This window comes from Podarcis muralis, chromosome 12, assembly GCF_964188315.1.
Source record: "Podarcis muralis chromosome 12, rPodMur119.hap1.1, whole genome shotgun sequence".
Classification (NCBI taxonomy): domain Eukaryota; kingdom Metazoa; phylum Chordata; class Lepidosauria; order Squamata; family Lacertidae; genus Podarcis; species Podarcis muralis.
In genome coordinates, this window is record NC_135666.1 from 56,653,018 (window position 1) to 56,672,809 (window position 19,792).

General features: G+C 46.0%; 1 protein-coding gene across 2 annotated transcripts in view; it reads right to left on the reverse strand.

Moving 5' to 3' along the window:
• Positions 1 to 669: 669 nt before the first annotated feature.
• TBX20 (T-box transcription factor 20) overlaps positions 670 to 19,792 on the reverse strand; it is a 42,166-nt gene continuing 23,043 nt past the window's right edge. For both annotated transcript variants that reach the window (XM_028750205.2, XM_028750206.2), the window contains exons 5-8: positions 18,817 to 18,975; positions 14,094 to 14,170; positions 2,140 to 2,252; positions 670 to 1,251 (exon numbers count right to left, since the gene is read on the reverse strand). In XM_028750205.2, coding sequence (XP_028606038.2) covers positions 911 to 1,251; positions 2,140 to 2,252; positions 14,094 to 14,170; positions 18,817 to 18,975 — 690 coding nt within the window. In that variant the 3' untranslated portion in view covers positions 670 to 910. The remainder of the gene's footprint in view (positions 1,252 to 2,139; positions 2,253 to 14,093; positions 14,171 to 18,816; positions 18,976 to 19,792) is intronic.

Consider the following 19,792-nt stretch of genomic DNA (forward strand, 5'->3'; position numbering starts at 1 on the left):
CAGCCTTGTACAACGTTCTTCAAAGTAACACAGTGCTAAACCTCACCAATTCCAGATATATCGCCATTGCAGATGGTAAGAGTGAGGTGCATGTGACAGGCGCCATAGATTAGTACCCCACAAATTGTCCCAACATTTGCAATGAGCTGTGAATGAAATAACGGAATGCAGAGCAATCTTCAGTCACCCTGTTTTACCATCCCTGCTGCTGTCAGTATCCAAGAAAAAAACACCTGAGCTATATGAACCATTGGCACGTTCTATCATCTGAATTTGGCAAACTGTGGTTAACCTTATCTATGGTTTGGTGAAACAGCTTCCATTCATTTCAAACAAGGCTCATGCAGGAGGAATTCCAGCGGATTATGCCCAGTGTTCTTAACTAACTGGATTCCGTATTTAAAATAAAGGAGTTTAAAGGATGGTACGGGGAAGGGAATGGTGCAGTCTTTTCCTTCTGTTTCTTTCATAGCGAGCTTAATGCTGAAGTAGCCTAAACATGCTCAAAGCAACAAATATCGCGCCCCCCCCACCCCATTCATAAAAAGCAATGAAGTTATCAGCACAGTATTGCCTCTTTGGCCTCTGTCAGGAGGGGAAGTCTATACACAATTCAAACTATACACTGCTGCATGATGGCAGCCTCACATCTAGTGGTTATGATGCACCTTCAGATCGTTCAGCGTTTAATTAGAGACCTCGCAACATTTGGAGTCCCTTGGGCCATGCCCATTTTCAGAGCCACTCGAGCTCCCTTAACCATCCCTTAACACGGATCCTTCAAGAGGAGGGAGCTAACTCCACAATGCCTTTATGCAAGCTGGTTTCCTTAGTCGTTTCGCCCTGGGCCTTCCCAACAGGCCCAGGCTGGTTTGCCTGCCAAGTCTTGGCTTCTCTCGCCTTAGGTCAGTCATACAAAAGGGGTCATCACCGCAGAGGAGTGGCGCAGTCCCTGGATCGCTGCGTAAGGACCCTGCTGAAAATAGTGGTGGTACCTGGGCATGTGGAAAGAAGGGAAGGTCGGGCCACTGCCCTGCATCGAGCTGGCAATGGCAGAAGGGGTTAGAGGCATTCCCAGGCGGCTGTATGGGGGCAGGGAGCCTTGGATCGGGTGAGGAATCGGTGTGGCTATGGATGCAGCACCGGAACCAAGAGCAGTCAAGGACTGCGGGTGTTGGAATCCCGGGAAACTTGATGTCGACGAGACCCAGGAACTGAGGGGCAGGTTGTCGGAAGTGGTAAAAGCTGATCCTGCAAACAAAGGAAAAGAGTGGAGGTTTGCATAAGAGCAACTAAATCCAATGTACCAACTGATGTAAGTAATGGGGCTGCCATAGCAAGACTACATGAGGTCAGGGGCCTTCTCAACCAGAGCCAGGGCCTTCTCAACACTGGCTCCAGCCTGGTGGAACACTCGTCTCATGAGACCAGGGCCCTGCAGGATCTGATTTCTTTCCGCAGGGCCTGTAAGGCAGAGTTGTTCCGCCTGGCCTTTGGCTTGGAATCATCCTGATCCCCTTCCCCTCTTTCCTTTTCCTTCTGTGATGGAACTCCTATTTGGGGACTTCCCTGGCTTTTTTCTGGCCCATGTAGGACCAGTCTGGAAAGTTAGCCTTGGTGAAGACTTGACATTATCATCCCCAAAAAAGTTTTTGATTTGAGTTTCCATTGAAATGAGGCTGTATTTTAATATTTTAATGTTGTGTTTTAATCTTGTTTTTAAGTTGTATTTCAATCAATTTGTTTTTATATCGGGTGTTAGCCGCCTTGAACCCGGTCTTGGCTGGGGAGGGTGGGGTATAAATAAAATTATTATTATTATTATTATTATTATTATTATTATTATTATTATTATTAGGAGTCACTGCCCCATGCACAGCAGACAGAGCTGATCTTCTTCAGGGGGCCGGTTATTTAAAAATAATTAACAAATTTTATTTATTTATCTTGGATCATTTAAAAATAATTGATTAATAAAAGGAGAGGGCACGCAGATTCCAAGCATTGTGCATAATCAGATTCATGACGATACAGGAATTGCATGGAAGAAGGGGTGCCTCCTCTTTCCAAATTGTGGGCTCGTTTGAAAGCACCAAAGGTTCTGATCTTGAACCTCTTCAAGATCAGATCTTCTCCTACCTCTGCTTTGGGCGGCTTGGTTCTCGTCTCCCAGAACTTCATCCTCTGCTCCATAGGTTCTGATGGGGGATCGTGCATAGGAATGCTTTTGAATAAGGCTCTCTACGCTTTCTCTGCGAAAGACAACATTCCACGTTAGCAACAGACTGAAAGCCATCTATACACTTCTTTAAGAGCTCCCTCTACTCCTAGTATGGGCCAGCCCAGTCAAGAGGCACGGTGAGGCCACTGCCTCAGGTGGCAGGATGCGCAAGGACAGCAAATTCAGACTTAGATCTTTATCCCCTCATCTTGTTCATGATGTAAATCTTCACCTCACGTTCCCCTGCTGGGAAAGTGGGACATTTTGTGCTTTACCTCAGGTGTCAAAATGTCTTGGGCAGGCCGTTTGAAAGACATACAATGGAAGCATGTGCTTGGATTCTTTTTGAATATCCCTTTCAGATATTCCCGTAAAAAAACACCAGGAGCCTTGACAGAGGTAAGTCAGGCTGAAAACTGACTTTATGGGGTACCCAGTAAAATCATAGCTGTCAACTTACAGATTTGAAAATAAGGGACCAGCAGCCTCGAAAATAAGGGATCAGCAGCCAAAATAAGGAATTTTCTGAACACAGCTATGTTCGACTTCTGATCCCCTCCGAGCCAAAGGCAGAAAGCCCAGCCAGCAGCCAAACGAAGCCTCAAGCGGTGGTTCCCACAGCACAGCAACCCGGCAAAGGGGATGCAGCAAGGAAAACCACATCACCTCTCCTCTGGGAAGCGCTGAGCAAAGGCAAGTCCCCAAGCAACGCAGCCGATTTGATTGGCACAAGGCATGCAAGCTCCACCCCCCCCAGTTGTTCTTAGACTCCTTATTGGGTGAGCAACACAGCCAAGCAACACAGTTGGAGCCTCCCTCCTCCTTGGCCGGCAGGCAAGGTTTCCTTTGAAACCTGTGAAATTTAAGGGACATCATCAATAAGGGACAGCAGCGGGACACAGCGCTGGGATAAGGGACTTTCCCGCCAAATAAGGGACGGTTGACAGCTATGAGTAAAATAGAGTACCCCATAGACTAGAACAGAGTTGCAGGAGCCCCAGTTATGACGGGGCCTAGTAAGGATCTTAAAGGGCATGTTATATGCTGACAGTGGGACGCGGGTGGCGCTGTGGGTAAAAGCCTCAGCGCCTAGGGCTTGCCGATCGAAAGGTCGGCGGTTCGAATCCCCGCGGCGGGGTGCGCTCCCGTTGCTCGGTCCCAGCGCCTGCCAACCTAGCAGTTTGAAAGCACCCCCGGGTGCAAGTAGATAAATAGGGACCGCTTACTAGCGGGAAGGTAAACAGCGTTTCTGTGTGCGGCTCTGGCTCGCCAGATGCAGCTTGTCACGCTGGCCACGTGACCCGGAAGTGTCTCCGGACAGCGCTGGCCCCGGCCTCTTGAGTGAGATGGGAGCACAACCCTAGAGTCTGTCAAGACTGGCCCGTACGGGCAGGGGTACCTTTACCTTTACCTTATATGCTGACAATTATTAAAATAATATCAAAACCACACACGCTTTCTTTTCAGTTTGGAACATTGAGAGAAGCATTCAAAGTAGCAGATAATCAACCTGTTACTGGCTTCCTGGGAGGCTTAGTAAGGGCAGAAGATCATGCAGAGTTACATCCTAACTGGTTTGTACTTGTACCCACAGCCTAACACAGTAGATTATTCTCACCCACTGGGTGATATTGTTGGTGGTGGAGGAGGAAAAATCGTAACTCTACCTGGTTATTATAGATTGGACAATAGAATAAATGCCAGGACACCAGGGGATGGGAATCGGCCAGAACACAAACATGCCTAAATATTTGCACCACTAGGGCTGGAAAAGTTAGCTCCCCATAATCTTCTGTGGGACTGTGTTTCAGTGGGGAGCATGGCCATAAGCTTTGTATAGTGGGCAATGCAAAAGTCAGAGCTTTCAACACACAACTCTCCATCTTCCATCCAGACAAGCAAAAGGCATTTGTCACTGTTCAAAGTCACATTGCAGCCCGGCAAAAGCATTTGTGGAGTATGGCCAGGAAGAGATATGCAAAAAGCATAACCAGGGGCCACATAAAGAAGTCTGAAGGGCCACATTCAACGCCACCCCAGACCTGAGGTTCCCTACCCTTGCACTAGCACATAATTGTGTAAATTCTCCCTGGCTGTGAGCCAGATTATTTCCAGAACTGCCAAAGCATCACAATCCAAAGGGCACAGAATTCAAGCCAACTCAGCAATGACTACCACTCACTGTAGATTTTACAGCCAGGAGATTATGATAGAGGATGGTATTTATTTTTGACCCCACTGTGCTGGGGGTCACTGCAGTTTGGGTCGCTTTGAGCCAGTCTGCCTCAGGTTCTCATGGGACAGTTTTTTTGTAAGTAAAGGTAAAGGTACCCCTGCCCGTACGGGCCAGTCTTGACAGACTCTAGGGTTGTGCGCTCATCTCACTCTAGAGGCCGGGAGCCAGCGCTGTCCGCAGACACTTCCGGGTCACGTGGTCAGCGTGACGAAGCTGCTCTGGCGAGCCAGAGCCGCACACGGAAATGCCGTTTACCTTCCCGCTAGTAAGCAGTCCCTATTTATCTACTTGCACCCGGGGGTGCTTTCGAACTGCTAGGTTGGCAGGCGCTGGGACCGAGCAACGGGAGCGCACCCCGCCGCGGGGATTCGAACCGCCAACCATGCGATCAGCAAGTCCTAGGTGCTGAGGTTTAACCCACAGCACCACCCGCGTCCCTAGTTTTTTTGTAATGATTCTGATTAAACTCATGCAGCAGGGCAGGGAAGCAATTTGCTTCTTTTTCTGTGTGTTCACTATGAGTGCAGAATTCACCCAAAGTTTCATTTCATTTTTTCAAACACTTAATAAGAAACATCACATAGGTTTCAGCTGCACTGCTAGAAAGCTCAGTTGTAATAGTAAGAAGAAGAAGAACCGATTTAATGAACAAAGCCATTTTATCTATCAGGATTCCCCAAAGGCCAATCTGACCTGATGCACTTCAAATCAGCTGTCTATCCCGGCTCCCATAGACAATCCAGTTAATTGAAGCCATTTAAACCTAGCCTTTGGCAGAGATCCCTGCTGAACCCGTGTTTGGTAACTCAGGCTAACTAAAAATGCATTGCCTTTCAGCAAAACCTGCTACATTTAAAAATAAAATAAAATGGGGAGGACAGTTTACCAAACAGTGCAATAAATCCATCTCAGTGACCCCACCTCCTTACAAAAGGACCGAGAATATTTTGTCCTTGGAATATCACTGGTATCATTACATATACAAGCCTCTTGCAGGAGAGGGGAAATGAGAGTAAAGAGTGAAAGGGGGAGAGGGAGGAGAATCTTATTGAAGCAATTTACTTGCGGGGACTGGAAGTGGACAGAAAGCAATGGCAGTTGCTACTGAGAGGAGGGTATAATTGAATTATTGCCTTTTAAGTGATTGAAGACAGTGGCCATCCAGCGTTATCTCCCAGAAGATCTTACAAGGGAAAGAGCGGGGGGGGGGGGGAGAAAGAGGCTGCATTGGTTATATTATGGATCTGAATGCCCCCTTTCTCCCTGATTCCAGCAAAAGGAGAAATGCAAAAAAAACACCATTTCATGTTATTACGAAGGCCATGGAGTCGATGAGCAAGGCTCTCCAGGCTTTGGTCCAATATACTCCCTTGAAGTAAATATTCCATCGTGTTAACATTTAGTTACTTTTTCAGCTACTGGTTTTGATGGTGGGAGGTGCTCTAAGGAGGGGGTAGAAGGTGGGGTTTTGGCCCCACTCATCTGTCAAGCTGGATTACCAGCAAAACTCCTTCCTATACTCCTCTCTTGTCTGCAAATTGGCATGTCAGGGGCCAGCGGGCAATACTCAAGGGACCAGACTCATCCCCAAGGTTTCCTGTTGCTGACCTCTAACGTAGTGCAGTTCGCCAAGCATGTGCCTACCCAACCTCCATTCATTTCTGTCAAGCATGGGCAAGAACCCTGCGGCATTAATGGAGATCGCTGCCAGGAAGCGCTCATCAGCTCCACTTCGGTTTGTAAGGCAAGATCACCTGAGGCCACTTGAGACCTGCGTCTGTGGCTCCAGCCCCTGAGCTTGAGGTGCTGTGAACATCTGCACAGAGGTAACTGCAGAAGCAAGCCTTTTATTTTTTATATTACAGTGGTACCTTGGTTCTCGAACGGCTTAGTCGTCGAACAAATCGGCTCCCAAACGCCACAAACCCAGAAGTAAGTGTTCTGGTTTGCGAACATTTTTTGGAAGCCAAACGTCCAACACAGCTTCCCCTTGAGTTCAGGAAGCTCCTGCAGCCAATTGGAAGCCGCACCTTGGTTTTCAAACAGTTTCGGGAGTCGAACGGAGTTAGGTACGAGAACAAAGGTACCATTGTACTTGGATGACAAACCTAGGTTGAAGCCTGTAAATTGCTGGACTTCAGTTCCTTCCAGCCCTGATTACTGGGCCAGGAGGGTTGGGGATGGCAGGAGTTGGAGTCACACAACCTCTGGGAAGATAGCAGGTTCCCTATACCTGTTACATACACATGAATAATTGCTCTCCTATAGAGATCAGCAATGGCCATGCACGATTTACCACATATGTGAGAAAACCTGGGGGTCACAGGCTGAAATCACAAAAATCCATGCGTTGTTGCTTTCCAAATGTTCTTCAAATACAAAACACATAATTCCTACATGCAGTTGAAACATGCACAGCCACTAGGGAAGTACTCTGATGGCCACAAACAAATGTAAGCTAAGAAATGGGGAGCAGGCGGGGACTGGATCCAGCTCTCTTCACAAATAGCTGATCAGCACCATACCATGACTGACCCTACCTGTAAACGGAAGCTTTGTCACCCGATTTAGTGATGCTAAGATTCCTCTCGTTTATGTCTCAACAAATTCTTAGGCTGCAAGATCACCTTGTACTGTACATCGCCACCTTGCGATGGTGTTTTTCATAAGCAGATGCAGATAATTTTATAAATTACCAGCAGGCAGATCAATATATTTCCTATTATAATTCTACCCCATAAAAATACGTCAATGGCAATTTGAGGCAGAAATTCAATCTAGGGTGTCTTTAGACTGCACAACTGCACATTTTTCAAAAATGATACATATTGAGCCAGTCATTTTGTGAATAATTATATAATTCTACTTTAATTTTAGAAAAGCTTTGGGCATGTTTATAAGTCAGATATACATTGCCTCTGATGCTTAACCCCATTTTTCTCTGAAGATAAACTTTGACAATACCATCCATTAAAAGGAATCCTAAAGAACAGTCACAAATGCTGCAGATATTTTTCTTCCATGATTGATAGAAGCCATAGCTTCCAATCAAGACCTCTGAATAAACACACACATGAGCACATATATATGTCCCAGCACTAGATGACTTCCCCATTCACTTCAATGGGTGGGACAGCTCCAAGCACACATGGAGCTCCTCATCCTTTGACGTGAACGGAGAACCATTTGTAGGCACAAACCTGGTGCACAAAATTCATGGCTTAGGACCTCTAGGTCACTCTCTAACAACACTCTTGGTTTTGTGCCCTCTCTGCACAATAATCACCACCACCCATTCAATAAAAAGGGCTGCAAACAGGAAAGGTTTAATTACAGGTGAATGGGCTCCTAAAGCCTCAACAACTCTTTGCCTGTTTATATTAAGCAGGCCAGTCTTGTAATTATATTATATTAGGGATGAGGAGAATTTTGTTCATTCCATATCTTTAAGCAAACAGATTCACACATTCTGGACAAATACACAATTTTGAGGTTCTTGGCTCAGAAAAGTACCAACAATCTGTATTTGGGATTTAAATGCATGCTTTGGGAGACAATGTGCACAAAAATCCATTTCAAATGAAAAAATTATGTTCAAGAATAATGCAAATGTTTGGTTTTTAATTTACAGATTGATGTGGAAATAGGACAGAGCAGATTTATTAATAAGAACACAGGAATACTGGAAACTGTCATATTCAGTCAGGCGTTGGGTCCATCTAGCGCAGTATTGGTCTACAATGACCGGCAACAGCAGATGCTCCACCACTGAGCTATGCCCTTCTCCGTGTAAAGCTGACAGGGACTGGAAATACCTCATACATCAATTGTGACCAAAAGAAATGAACCCACAAATCAGGCCTGGAAAACACAGGTCAATACAAAGAAAAAGTGGACTCCAACAGGCCAATAGCAAGGTCAGATGGGCTCTCCAAAAAAAAAAATGAGTTAACAAAGAACAGCAATTCCAGGAAAGGGCTCAAGCAAAAGGAACACAACAGGTAGGCCCAAAACATAAGATAGCACCGCTCTTTGAGCAGATGAGACCAGTTATGGGTCCAATGGTGAAGAAGGCATTTTCTGCATGTGCTGTCTGTAAGGGGCAGATGGGGCTCGTCAAGCTGGAAAGGTAGTCCAACGAGGAGAAAGAAAACTCTGGTCCTAAACTTCTGCTGCCTTGTGGTTAATCTTCAGAAGAAGAAGCTAAGCAGTAAACCCTACTCAGGGACGCAGGTGATGCTGTGGGTTAAACTACAGAGCCTAGGACTTGCCGATCAGAAGGTCGGTGGTTCGAATCCCCACGACGGGGTGAGCTCCCGTTGCTTGGTCCCTGCTCCTGCCAACCTAGCAGTTTGAAAGCTCGTCAAAGTGCAAGTAGATAAATAGGTACCACTCCGGTGGGTAGGTAAAAGGCATTTCTGTGCGCTGCTCTGTTTCACCAGAAGCAGCTTAGTCATGCTGGCCACATGACCTGGAAGCTGTACGCCGGCTTCCTCGGCCAATAAATCGAGATGAGCGCCGCAACCCCAGAGTCGGCCACAGCTGGACCTAATGCTCAGGGGTCCCTTTACCTTTAAACCCTACACAAATCCGGAGTGAAGTCCCTAAGACGGTTGGGTGTCGCCTTGTATGCCTCCTTCTAGCAACTCCTGCAGGCAAACTGGTGCCAAATATATTACTCCGCTTTCCTTTGGACCACATCAGCGAGGCCGAGAGGGGGGTCTTGTTGTCTGGACCTCCATGCACACTTCCCAGGCTTGCACCCCAGTGCTGCTAATGACATCACCCCCGGAGGCACACTCTATTGTCTCCTGAGACAGGCAGGTGCCAACAACTACCATTCTTGTTTGTGCAACCATATATGTTTAGCCTCTTGACTCCAACCTACTGGGAGAGGCAACTGGGCTGCACTGGGGACAGAAGTGGTTTTAGGGCAGCGGGACTGGTTCAGCCGCACTGCAGGGGGCACCACAGCAGTGCTGTGGAACAGAGCACGAGAAGCAGGGAAGCACCAAATGTTAGCGTAGGCGCAGGGCACCCCTGAAATTTGAGGGCCCAAAGTCTGCCACTGCTGGGAAGGGGAGGCTGGGGCTGATCCCCAAGAGTCGCAGACTTCTCCCCATGCCATAGACTGGCCACCCATGCAGTAAGAAGTCACCCACTCATCATTTCTCCTCTTTTGTTTTCACGTGATTGCCGGTGAATAGAATATTAATGAGAGAGAACAAATAATAAAACCTCACGAATCAAATTTGCCTCTCCATTCAACGCCTGACAAAAGAAAACCGCCAAAGCGGATGTGGAGTGCATGGCTTGGCAGTCACCAGCGTGAAGGACTTCTTTAGTTCCAAATTTCAAAAGGTTTTCGTTTCGTGCAGTTGCCTCTTTGCACATTTGGAAGAATGCCCAGATTGCAAAAAACAACAACAACCACCAGAGGTGAGTCATCGAAATGGGTTCCAAAGGAGGCATAAAAATAAATTCACCGGGCACCTCAGTGCAGAAGAAGGGAGAGGGTGACTAACAGGCAGAAGACAAAAACAAACTATACCATCCTCTTCCTCACACACACATGCCCAACAGCCATATCCAGCTGCAGTATGCGTGCAGCTATCAGAATCACATGATCACAACATGGTATGATGGCTGTCCTACCTGTGATGGGAGCCTGGCTGGGAGAACAATGGCTGAGTGAGCAACATCTACTCAGATGGCCTCGCCCATGTGTTTCTGTGTAGACATGCAAACTATGCTTAAGGGGGCAGTGACAATGAACCCTCTGGCTCTGAATACAACAGAATACCGATAGGAATCCATTTGCAGATAACTGGGCCCGCAGAAATGCTACCTAGCACTGACTAGGCAGTCTGGTATTGGGCTAAGGCTCAACCTGCCTGGAAAGCATTCTGTATGAGTTTGCCCTTAAGCCCAGGTGTTCCCTCAGCAAGGATCTCAGCAGTGCATAGCTGTCAACCGTCCCTTATTTGGTGGGAAAGTCCCTTATCCCAGCGCCGTGTCCCACTGCTGTCCCGGATTGATGATGTCCCGTAAATTTCCCGGGTTTCAAAGGAAGCAGCTCCTCTCCCTCCCTCCCTGCCAGCCAGGGAGGAGGGAGGCTCCAACTGTGTTGCTTGGCTGCGTTGCTCACCCAATAAGGAGTTTAAGAACAACTGGGGGGTGGCAGTGGCGTAGCGTGGGGGGTGCAGGGGGGGCCGGCCGCACCGGGCGCAACATCTGGGGTTAGGGTTAGGGGGCGCAAATTACTTGCCTTGCCCTGGGTGCTGACAACCCACGCTACGCCACTGGGGGGTGGAGCTTGCATGCCTTGTGCCGATCAAATTGGTCGTGTCGCCTTTGCTCCGTGCTTCTCAGTGGAGAGGTGACGGTGGTTTTCCTTGCTGCATCCCCTTTGCTGGATTGCTGCGCTGTGGGAACCACCACTTGAGGCTTCGTTTGGCTGCTGGCTGGGCTTTCTGCCTTTGGCTTGGAGGGGCTCAGAAGCTGAACATAGCTGTGCTCTGAAAATCCCTTATTTTGGCTGCTGATCCCTTATTTTTGAGGCTGCTTATTTCAAGGTCCCTTATTTTCAAATCTGTAAGTTGACAGCTATGCAGCAGTGGAGGGAAAGCACTCTGTCTATGCTCAGATGCTTTCTTAGACAAAGCCCTGCCATCGAAAACAGGCTGAGCTCACAGATTCCGCAGTGGAGCCCTGGCTCAAATTAAGTCCTGGCAGAGACCGTAAATTTGAAATGGGAAGTTTGAAATTGTTAGAGTCGTGTATTTATAAAAAACATATTCAATTAGGCTAGAAAAGTGCAATGTCTGTCATCATGTCATAAAAAGATGTGTTTTTTCTCTCAGATCCACTGTAAGGAAGCCCAGCCTCTATTGCGGCAGATAGAAGCAGTGTTCAATCAGTTACATGGAGCAATCCAATTACTAGATGGTTTAGTGCGGTAACTGACTCCAGCCTAATTTGATTTCTTTAGGTCTCTAAAGATCAATTGATCTGATTTGCTTCCCTCCCTAAAGGCTAGTTAGGAAAAAAAGCAGACTTAAATATCTGGAAATTAAATCCAAAGCTTTGTCCCACATTCACACTATTTAGGTCAACCCAAAGACAGGCAATGTGCAGTGAATAAAAGTCCTCACAGATGCTTTGCCCAGCATAGGTGACCATGCTATAGCCCAAATTGTTCATACACAAAAGTATGTCTGCCTTCGGAAGTCCATTCAAAAAATGGATTATCTGATTACAAGAGCTAATCAAATATCCACCTTTCAAGAAGGTGTGAATGTGAACCGGCAAACCGTCCGTGCCAAGGCATGTAAATGGAACTGATAATATTGTTTGTTTGCAGAAATGGCAGTTGAGACTCTATTAACTTTGCAAGTTGTTTTCAAGGTCCGTCATTCAATGAAATGAGTGAAGGTGTGTAATGAAAGGTTTTTGGTACGTATAAATTTGCACTAAGCCAAACTGTTTCCAATCCACTAGGCCTGAGGTAGCTGGTGTGGTCCTCTCCAGATGTGTTTGGACACCAGCTTCCATCAACCCTGCCTGTTGGTCATGCTTCCTGTGGCTGATGAGACTTGGAATCCAAGAATATCTGGAGGTCACCACATTGTTGACAGAGTGGTAATCACATAGCAAGCCAGGCATGTAAGTATGGGCACCTGCCCAAAGCGCCAGCTGGACAGGGGTGCAACTTGAACATCAGAAATCATGTGGTATATAAATAGCCCAATCAAAAACATTTTTGTTGCACGCAGGTGTGAATGTATTCGTGGGGCTTACTTCTTAGTAAGGACTGTTGCCTTCTTGCAGAAATGTGTGATTTAGTATGACCCTTTCAAATGATTTTGATGCTGGGGGTATTCAGTGAATGGGGTTGGGATTGGGATCCTGCCCTTGGCATAGAAATGACCAGCTAAAATAATCTGTGCTAAACCAGCTGCCATCTTGCCAAGGGACTAAGATGATCTGACCACACTGTTAAAATGTGGGACAGAAACAACATGGTTGTCTTCATACACCCATTACAGCGGAACCTCGGTTGTCAAACGTAATCCTTTTCCGGAGGACCATTCGGCTTCCGAAATGTTCAACAACCGAGGAGCAATTGCCAGTTGGCAAAATCCATTGAAAAAATGGAGAACCACGCCTCGGAAGCCATTCAACTTCCGAGGCACCTTCGAACACGGAAGCATTCACTTCTGGGTTGTTGGTGTTCGAAAGCCGAAACGTTCGACTTCCGAAGTGTTTGACAACTGAGGTTCCACTGTACAAATGGAGCAAAGTAGGCCATTAAAAACAGCCAAGCAAATTCTCATTCTCATGAGACAAAAGGACATTGCAATGGTCCAAGAAAGAGAAGAGACTGCCTAATGATGACAACAGTGCCTTAATATCTGCAATGGGTTCCAGTTGTCCTTTGGTTGGAGTTAAGGATGCTTTTTTTAAATCTAGAAAAACCTATACCTTGCCCCTTAGGTTCCATCAACATCTTTATGATCAAACAAACGTTCACACAAGCAAGCAAAAGAAGCATGTTCATGTTCTGAAATAGTCTGATGGGGACTATCTCCATGACCTCGCAGAGGGTTTGAATGAGAAGGTGAATATTCTGGTTGTGGGCTTGGACAAAAAGACAGACAGTGGTACCTCGGGTTAAGTACTTAATTCGTTCCGGAGGTCTGTTCTTAACCTGAAACTGTTCTTAACCTGAAGCACCACTTTAGCTAATGGGGCCTCCTGCTGTCGCTGTGCCGCCGCCGCACGATTTCTGTTCTCATCCTGAAGCAAAGTTCTTAACCTGAAGCACTATTTCTGGGTTAGCGGAGTCTGTAACCTGAAGCGTATGTAACCTGAAGCATATGTAACCTGAGGTACCACTGTACAGGTTGTAAGAAAAGACACGAGAAAGACTTAAAAGTGTCAGAGATAAACGGTAACCACTAAGTTGTGTGTTTGTTTTATACGAAGTCATGCATACAGTGGTACCTCGCAAGACGAATGCCTCGCAAGACGGGAAACTCGCAAGACGAAAGGGTTTTTGGTTTTTTGAGTTGCTTCGCAAGACGATTTTCCCTATGGGCTTGCTTCGCAAGACGGAAACGTCTTGCAAGTTTGTTTCCTTTTTCTTAACACCGTTAATACAGTTGCGACTTGACTTCGAGGAGCAACTCATAGCACGCAGTGTGGTAGCCTTTTTTGAGGTTTTTGAAGACTTTGGTGATTTTTGAAGCTTTTCCAAAACTTTTCCGACACCGTGCTTCGCAAGACGAAAAAATCGCAAGACGAAAAAACTCGTGGAACGAATTAATTTCGTCTTGCGAGGCACCACTGTATGTGTGTTTATGTGAGATACACATATGAGTTATATGAGTGGCCAGCTCACTAGATCATTTTGCCTTTAGAGCAGCAATTGGAAAAGGTGGGGGGATCTTCAGGGGAGCAAACTTATTATTTTTGAGTATTTATATAAAGTACCTGAGACCTCTTACAGTGCAACATGAACTTGCAAACGCTATAGCTTCGTGGGAGAGGATAGAACACTTTTCAGGACAGCTCTTCCTCTCTCCTCAGCATTATCTTATCTTGAACAAAAGGTAAACAAAAAGTCCCTCTTACCTCTCAATATCAGTGAGTCTAGATGAGTCCCTGAATCCTTTAGCAAAAGGGTTGCTGTCAATCTTCAGCTTGGTTATCTGGAAACAGAGAAGAGCAGAGTGCATTTGCGGCCAGCTTTTGAGGAGACAGTCTTACAGCCCATGACCCCAACCAAACCATCCATACCAAGTCCCCTGCTGCGCTTCTACCAAATTTATCTCATCTCAGAGGCAGGCTGGCAAAGATGTGACTTCGTGCTTCTTCTGTAATGGCATTTGAAGACCACCATTAGCCTTCAGGGCTCAGGAACTATAGTTGTTGCCACTTAAAGCAAAATGTGAAGCATTTTTTGTAATATATATTTCTCCTCGGAAGGACATGAGAGGAACCTTGTGAAAGGCGAGGAAGGTTGCTACAAGACATGAGAACTTTCTTGAGACCTAAACTGTCCCTCAACTGTCAAAGACCATTTTGCAGCAAAAGTGGAAGCTCCCGCTCAAGTTAAACATCCCAGGAATTCCCAAGGAAAGCTAAACATTTCAATAAGTCTAGCAAAAATTTCTCCTTAGGGATTTGTGAAAGCCCCCAAAGTGTAAAAGTCTGGTTTTCTTGCTCAAACCACTGTAAATCAGGAGTGTGGTGTTATTGGAACCCAGGACAGCTACTGAAACCAGGCCTCCTCTTAAGGACTGGACCAGTTCACAGTATCTCCGCCAAAATAACCATCCAAAATGGCCACATGTTTTTGTGTGGAGAATGTTGACAGGGTGATAAACTGAGACTTGGTTACACAGGAATGCAATAAAGTTGTCTCGTTTTTAAAAAATACTATGTAGGGTAGACATATCTCAATTCCTTGAGGGGAATTAACATTTTTAATCTTGAGCACCACCAGTACAGAAGCGAATATTTTTTTCTCACTATGGGATGGTATTCTTATTCTTATTCTTATTCTTATTCTTATTCTTATTCAGGCAATGTCATTTCAAAAGGGAAGCAAAGTGACAAAATTGATTCCTACAGAGATGGACCATGGAGAAGACTATGGTGAGCAATCTACAAGGTATCTGGAGCAATCTAGATAAGACAGAATTGGCCAGAAACAAGTAAGATAAGCCATGTTTGCCTGGGGAAATGGTGTGGTTAATATTTGCTTATTTACTTATTACCTGCCTTTCACCCTGAGCTCCCAGGGTAGATCACAATGTCAAAACACAATTTACCAACACAAAAATAAGATTAATCCTAAAAATATACACTGAGGTTGTTTTTCAAAAAAAATATTTCTAAGCTCCGAATAAAAAAAAATGGAAGCTGTTCAGGGGGACAATCAAAACAGGACTCTTTTTTCACAGTATTGTGCAGATGCTCCATAAAAAGGGAATCCACAAAGCATGTCTGTTGCACAGAAAATGCTCAGTACAGGAGCAACACCAGTTTAACATCAGAATGGGAAGGTGGTTTGCAGATTTGTTGGATGCTGTTGCAGCCATTTTTTAAACTCCCAGTTCCCAAATGAATCATGAGAACATCTCCAAGAAAGCTTGTAAAAATGAAAGTTGACCTACAATTCAACTCTCCCGTACTGTAGTGGCTTGACTGTTTAAACAAATGCATGACCTTTAAATCTTAAATGTGAGATAGTTTGTTGAAAGTGTAATGTATTTAGCCCTTATCTAATAACCCGCAGAAATGTAATCATCCCCCTTAAAACCAGCAGTGAAAGAAATGGCAAAAATAAGAGAGGTTCCATTTTCATTAGTCATACGTAATACGACAGCCTCTGTCTCTAGGATTTCCAGAGGGAAATTTGGCAGTATTTACGGGATGCGCTTGAGAATCAGACCACAGCTTTCTAAAACTGCTTTGTCCAGGCAAACACCTTTCCCCCTCCCACAGGCCTGAAGCTTAATTCAAAGTTTAAAAGACAGTAGGATCTATATGAAGGGTAAACACATAGCTGCCAGGCAGATAAATTCTATTTTTAATTTAAGTAATTCATTTATACACCAATTACTTCCATGTGGTACGTTTCTTTCGAAATCGGGTTTGAAAACCTAGAAGATTTGGAACTTAGAGTAGTTGTGTTCAGCAGAGCTCACTGTCATGTAAGCATACAGAGGGTTGCCGCTCACAAGTAAAACACACGGTGTTCAGTGTGGATAATGTGATAGATTGAGGCTATTTTTTAAAAGGGATGTAAACTGCCAAAAAGGGACGCAGGTGGCGCTGTGGGTAAAAGCCTCAGCGCCTAGGGCTTGCCAATCGAAAGGTCGGCGGATCGAATCCCCGCGGCGGGGTGCGCTCCCGTTGTTCAGTCCCAGCGCCTGCCAACCTAGCAGTTCGAAAGCACCCCCGGGTGCAAGTAGATAAATAGGGACCGCTTACTAGCGGGAAGGTAAACGGCGTTTCCGTGTGCGGCTCTGGCTTGCCAGAGAAGCTTCGTCACGCTGGCCACGTTACCCGGAAGTGTCTTAGGACAGCGCTGGCCCCCGGCCTCTTGAGTGAGATGGGCGCACAACCTTAGAGTCTGTCAAGACTGGCCCGTACGGGCAGGGGTACCTTTACCTTTACCTTTAAACTGCCAAAAATGCAGTTATCTACTATTCTGAGCCTTTTGGAAATGCGCCAAGTTCTAAGCATCTAAATAACTGAAACTACGTATACATTTGGTCAAAACAGATTCATTTTGGGGGGAACAAAGTAAGGGTGCTACTGAAATCAGGCTGGGTCGCGCATGGTGCGCTGCTCTGAGGTGCAGACAGGGCCACCCTGAGTGGCAAGAAAGGGTTCGTGGAGCGCAAGGAGTCTTGATTTAAAAAACAACAACTGCTTTGTGCATCTGCGTCTAAAAAAATAATAATATTGGTGTGTGTTTTCCTTTTGTAAATCTACCAAAGAATAAAATTAAATCAGGATTAAGGGCTTTTCTCAGGGTGGTGGAGGGTGTGTGTGCTGTGTCCCATTGGTGTAGCGATGGCACCTGCCCTTCTTCTGACAGAAATGCTCTGTGGGGGCGGGGCGGGGGGGCCAAAAACGGCAGGTTGAGAAGCATCAGTTGTAGGGAATGAGAAATGTCCCTATTTTCATCTGAGGAATGTTGGAGGGTATGGGGAATGTCTTTCTGGTCTTGAATTCGTAGAGCGTCTGCCCCTGTGGATTGATGAGACGCACATTTTGGATGGACATCAGACTCTAGAAATTGTCTAGAAAGGGTTTAGAATTCCCCATTCCCCTACTGGGCCTGGCTGGTGCCATTTACCTGCCCAGTGTAGATCTGGAGATCTAGCATGTTGTCGCGGCTGCAGGCCACACATTCGGCTTCAGACAGATCACGCACCATGTCTCACGGCTTCATCAGCAAGCTTAGACTTGCCTGTATTAGGAAGGTGTTGGGAAATGCTGCTCTCCTTTCAGACATAAGCAGTTGCGGTCTTGTGATTCTCCACCGACACCTCTTCAAATGGCTTGGATGTGAGCCCCTCACCAGAGAAGAGTTTTTCTGACATGGCTTCGGGATGAGTGTCAGAAAGCTATTTTGAGATTTCACAAAGCAAAGGGCAGAGGGAGATTCTTCCGTCAAAGTCTCTGAAGGTTCCATTGTGGAACTGGCTCATGAGAAGTCCTTTGCCCTCTTTGTTCTGTGAAACCACTCCCCAGACCAGCCTAGAAAAGTATAGATTCCCATAGGAAGGCCGCAAGCGGGACATGAACAGAATAGTGCTCTCCCCACACAGCAGCTTCAATACCAGAAGTAGAGTCATAGAACCATAGAATTGTAGACTTGGAATATGGCCGCCATAGCTGAAAGGCTTATCTGCAGTGAATTTGTCTAACTCCTTTTAAAGGCATTCAAGTTGGAAGCCATCGCTTTGTCTTGTAATAGCAAATTCCACATTCACAGTATAAAGACGGACTTCCTTTTGCCCAGGGGTGCCAACTTGAATAAAATATTGCGGGGCCCAGGTAAGCCCTGCCCACATAATAGATGAAGCATGCACACCATTCAAATGCATTGGCAATGTCCATCAACTTGGGGGGGGGCATCCCCTCAAATATTTTATTGGGAGGGCCAAAGACCTCTTGGTCCTTAGGAGTTGGCTCCTGTGCTTTTGTCTGTCTTGAATCTTCTCACATTCCGTTTCATTGGGTGATCACGGATTCTAGGATTATGAGAGACGGAGAAAAGCTTATCACCCCCCCACCCCCCGGCTACGTTATTTTATACATCTCTATCATTTCCCCTCAACTCGCCTTTTTTCTAAATTAAAAAGGCCCAAATGTTACAATATTTCCTCACCGTGTCTGGAATGCCATCACAAACTCCCAACGACTTCCGATTGCAGTGTAACGCTGCAGCTGGTCTGCCCAAAGCAGACGTAAGACTTTGTGACATCCTTAGGACCAAATCATGTCACATTGTTCACACTTTTTAAGCAGGTCACTTGCATTTTTAAGAGAAAGCAGCTGCAGGGCCCCAATCCAGTGTGTGCTCCTGCATCTGTTCCTCCTGCATCAGTTGAATATCATCTGCTACCCCGCCATATTTGTCTCCAAAGGAGGGGATGGTTTTCAACAGGAACCCGCTGCAGGGGCCTGATCCAGTTTACAAGCACAAAAAGTAGCAGAGAAAGAGGGAGAGGTCCTCTTCATCCTTGCAATTCAGGCACTCAAACCTCATTTTCGTCTCTCAGTCCAGTAGTAGCATTGATGAAAAGACTAATAAGAGTTATAAAACACTTACCAATTGGTTCTGGTAGGCAGTGACAGCAGTAAACACAGTCTCTGGAAATATAAATGTCCTGAATTCTTCAGACTTCAGGTTAAGCAAGGAAGCTGTATGGTCTTTCTTCTTGATGATGTGCACCCTAGGCTGGTATTTGTGCATTGAATTTAAGATTATCTGGAGAGGAGATAAAGGGGAAAGCTACTCAGATTCAAGTCAACACTCACAAATAAGGGGTATTTAAAGTGCAGTCAAACCAACAATTCGTCTTTTGCTAGATAGGAGCTGAAGCTCACAAAGTTTTCTTGTAAACTTGCTAGAGAGGACTCTGTGAGAGACACCCCCACTGTGCCCTGACAGGGGGAGGGCATAGCTATATATTCTCCTGCCTGCTTGGGCAAGTTCTCCTACTCTCTTACCACTCATCATCATGCCAGCAATGTGAAAGCATCTGCTAAGTCTGAGCTACATGCTCCATTTTAAGCAAGGCTTAAGTAAGCCTTTGTAACTGATTTACCATTTTAAGTCTGCCTGAACAAAGCTGCGGTATTTGTTATTCTTCAACTAGTATTCTGAGTGATCCCCCACCCATCATAAGCATCTTCCTGGAACTGTTTCAGAAGCCTGGAGCCAAGGTTGACTTGCAAAGACACTCCATAATCAACTTTCAATTGATAGGGAAATGAACCTAAGGCCAAAGAGAAGTTCTCCAAGTCTGCTCCTTTCCAAGAGTTTCTGTTGCTACCTTCTCTAGAAGGCAAAAATCCTCCTTTCCAGCTTCCTTAGGCCAAACTTGTGATCTGCCAGATCATGCCTAGTGGCTTCCTGGAGTATAGACTGTAGGTTTCTATTTCTCTTATGTCTTCCTTGGAACCCGTGGACTTCTGGCTACTGCTGGACTCCAACTCCCATCAGCCCCAGCCAGAATGGCCAATGGTTGGGGATGATGGGAGCTGAAGCCTGGCGGCGCCTAGAGGGCCACAGGTTCCCCAAT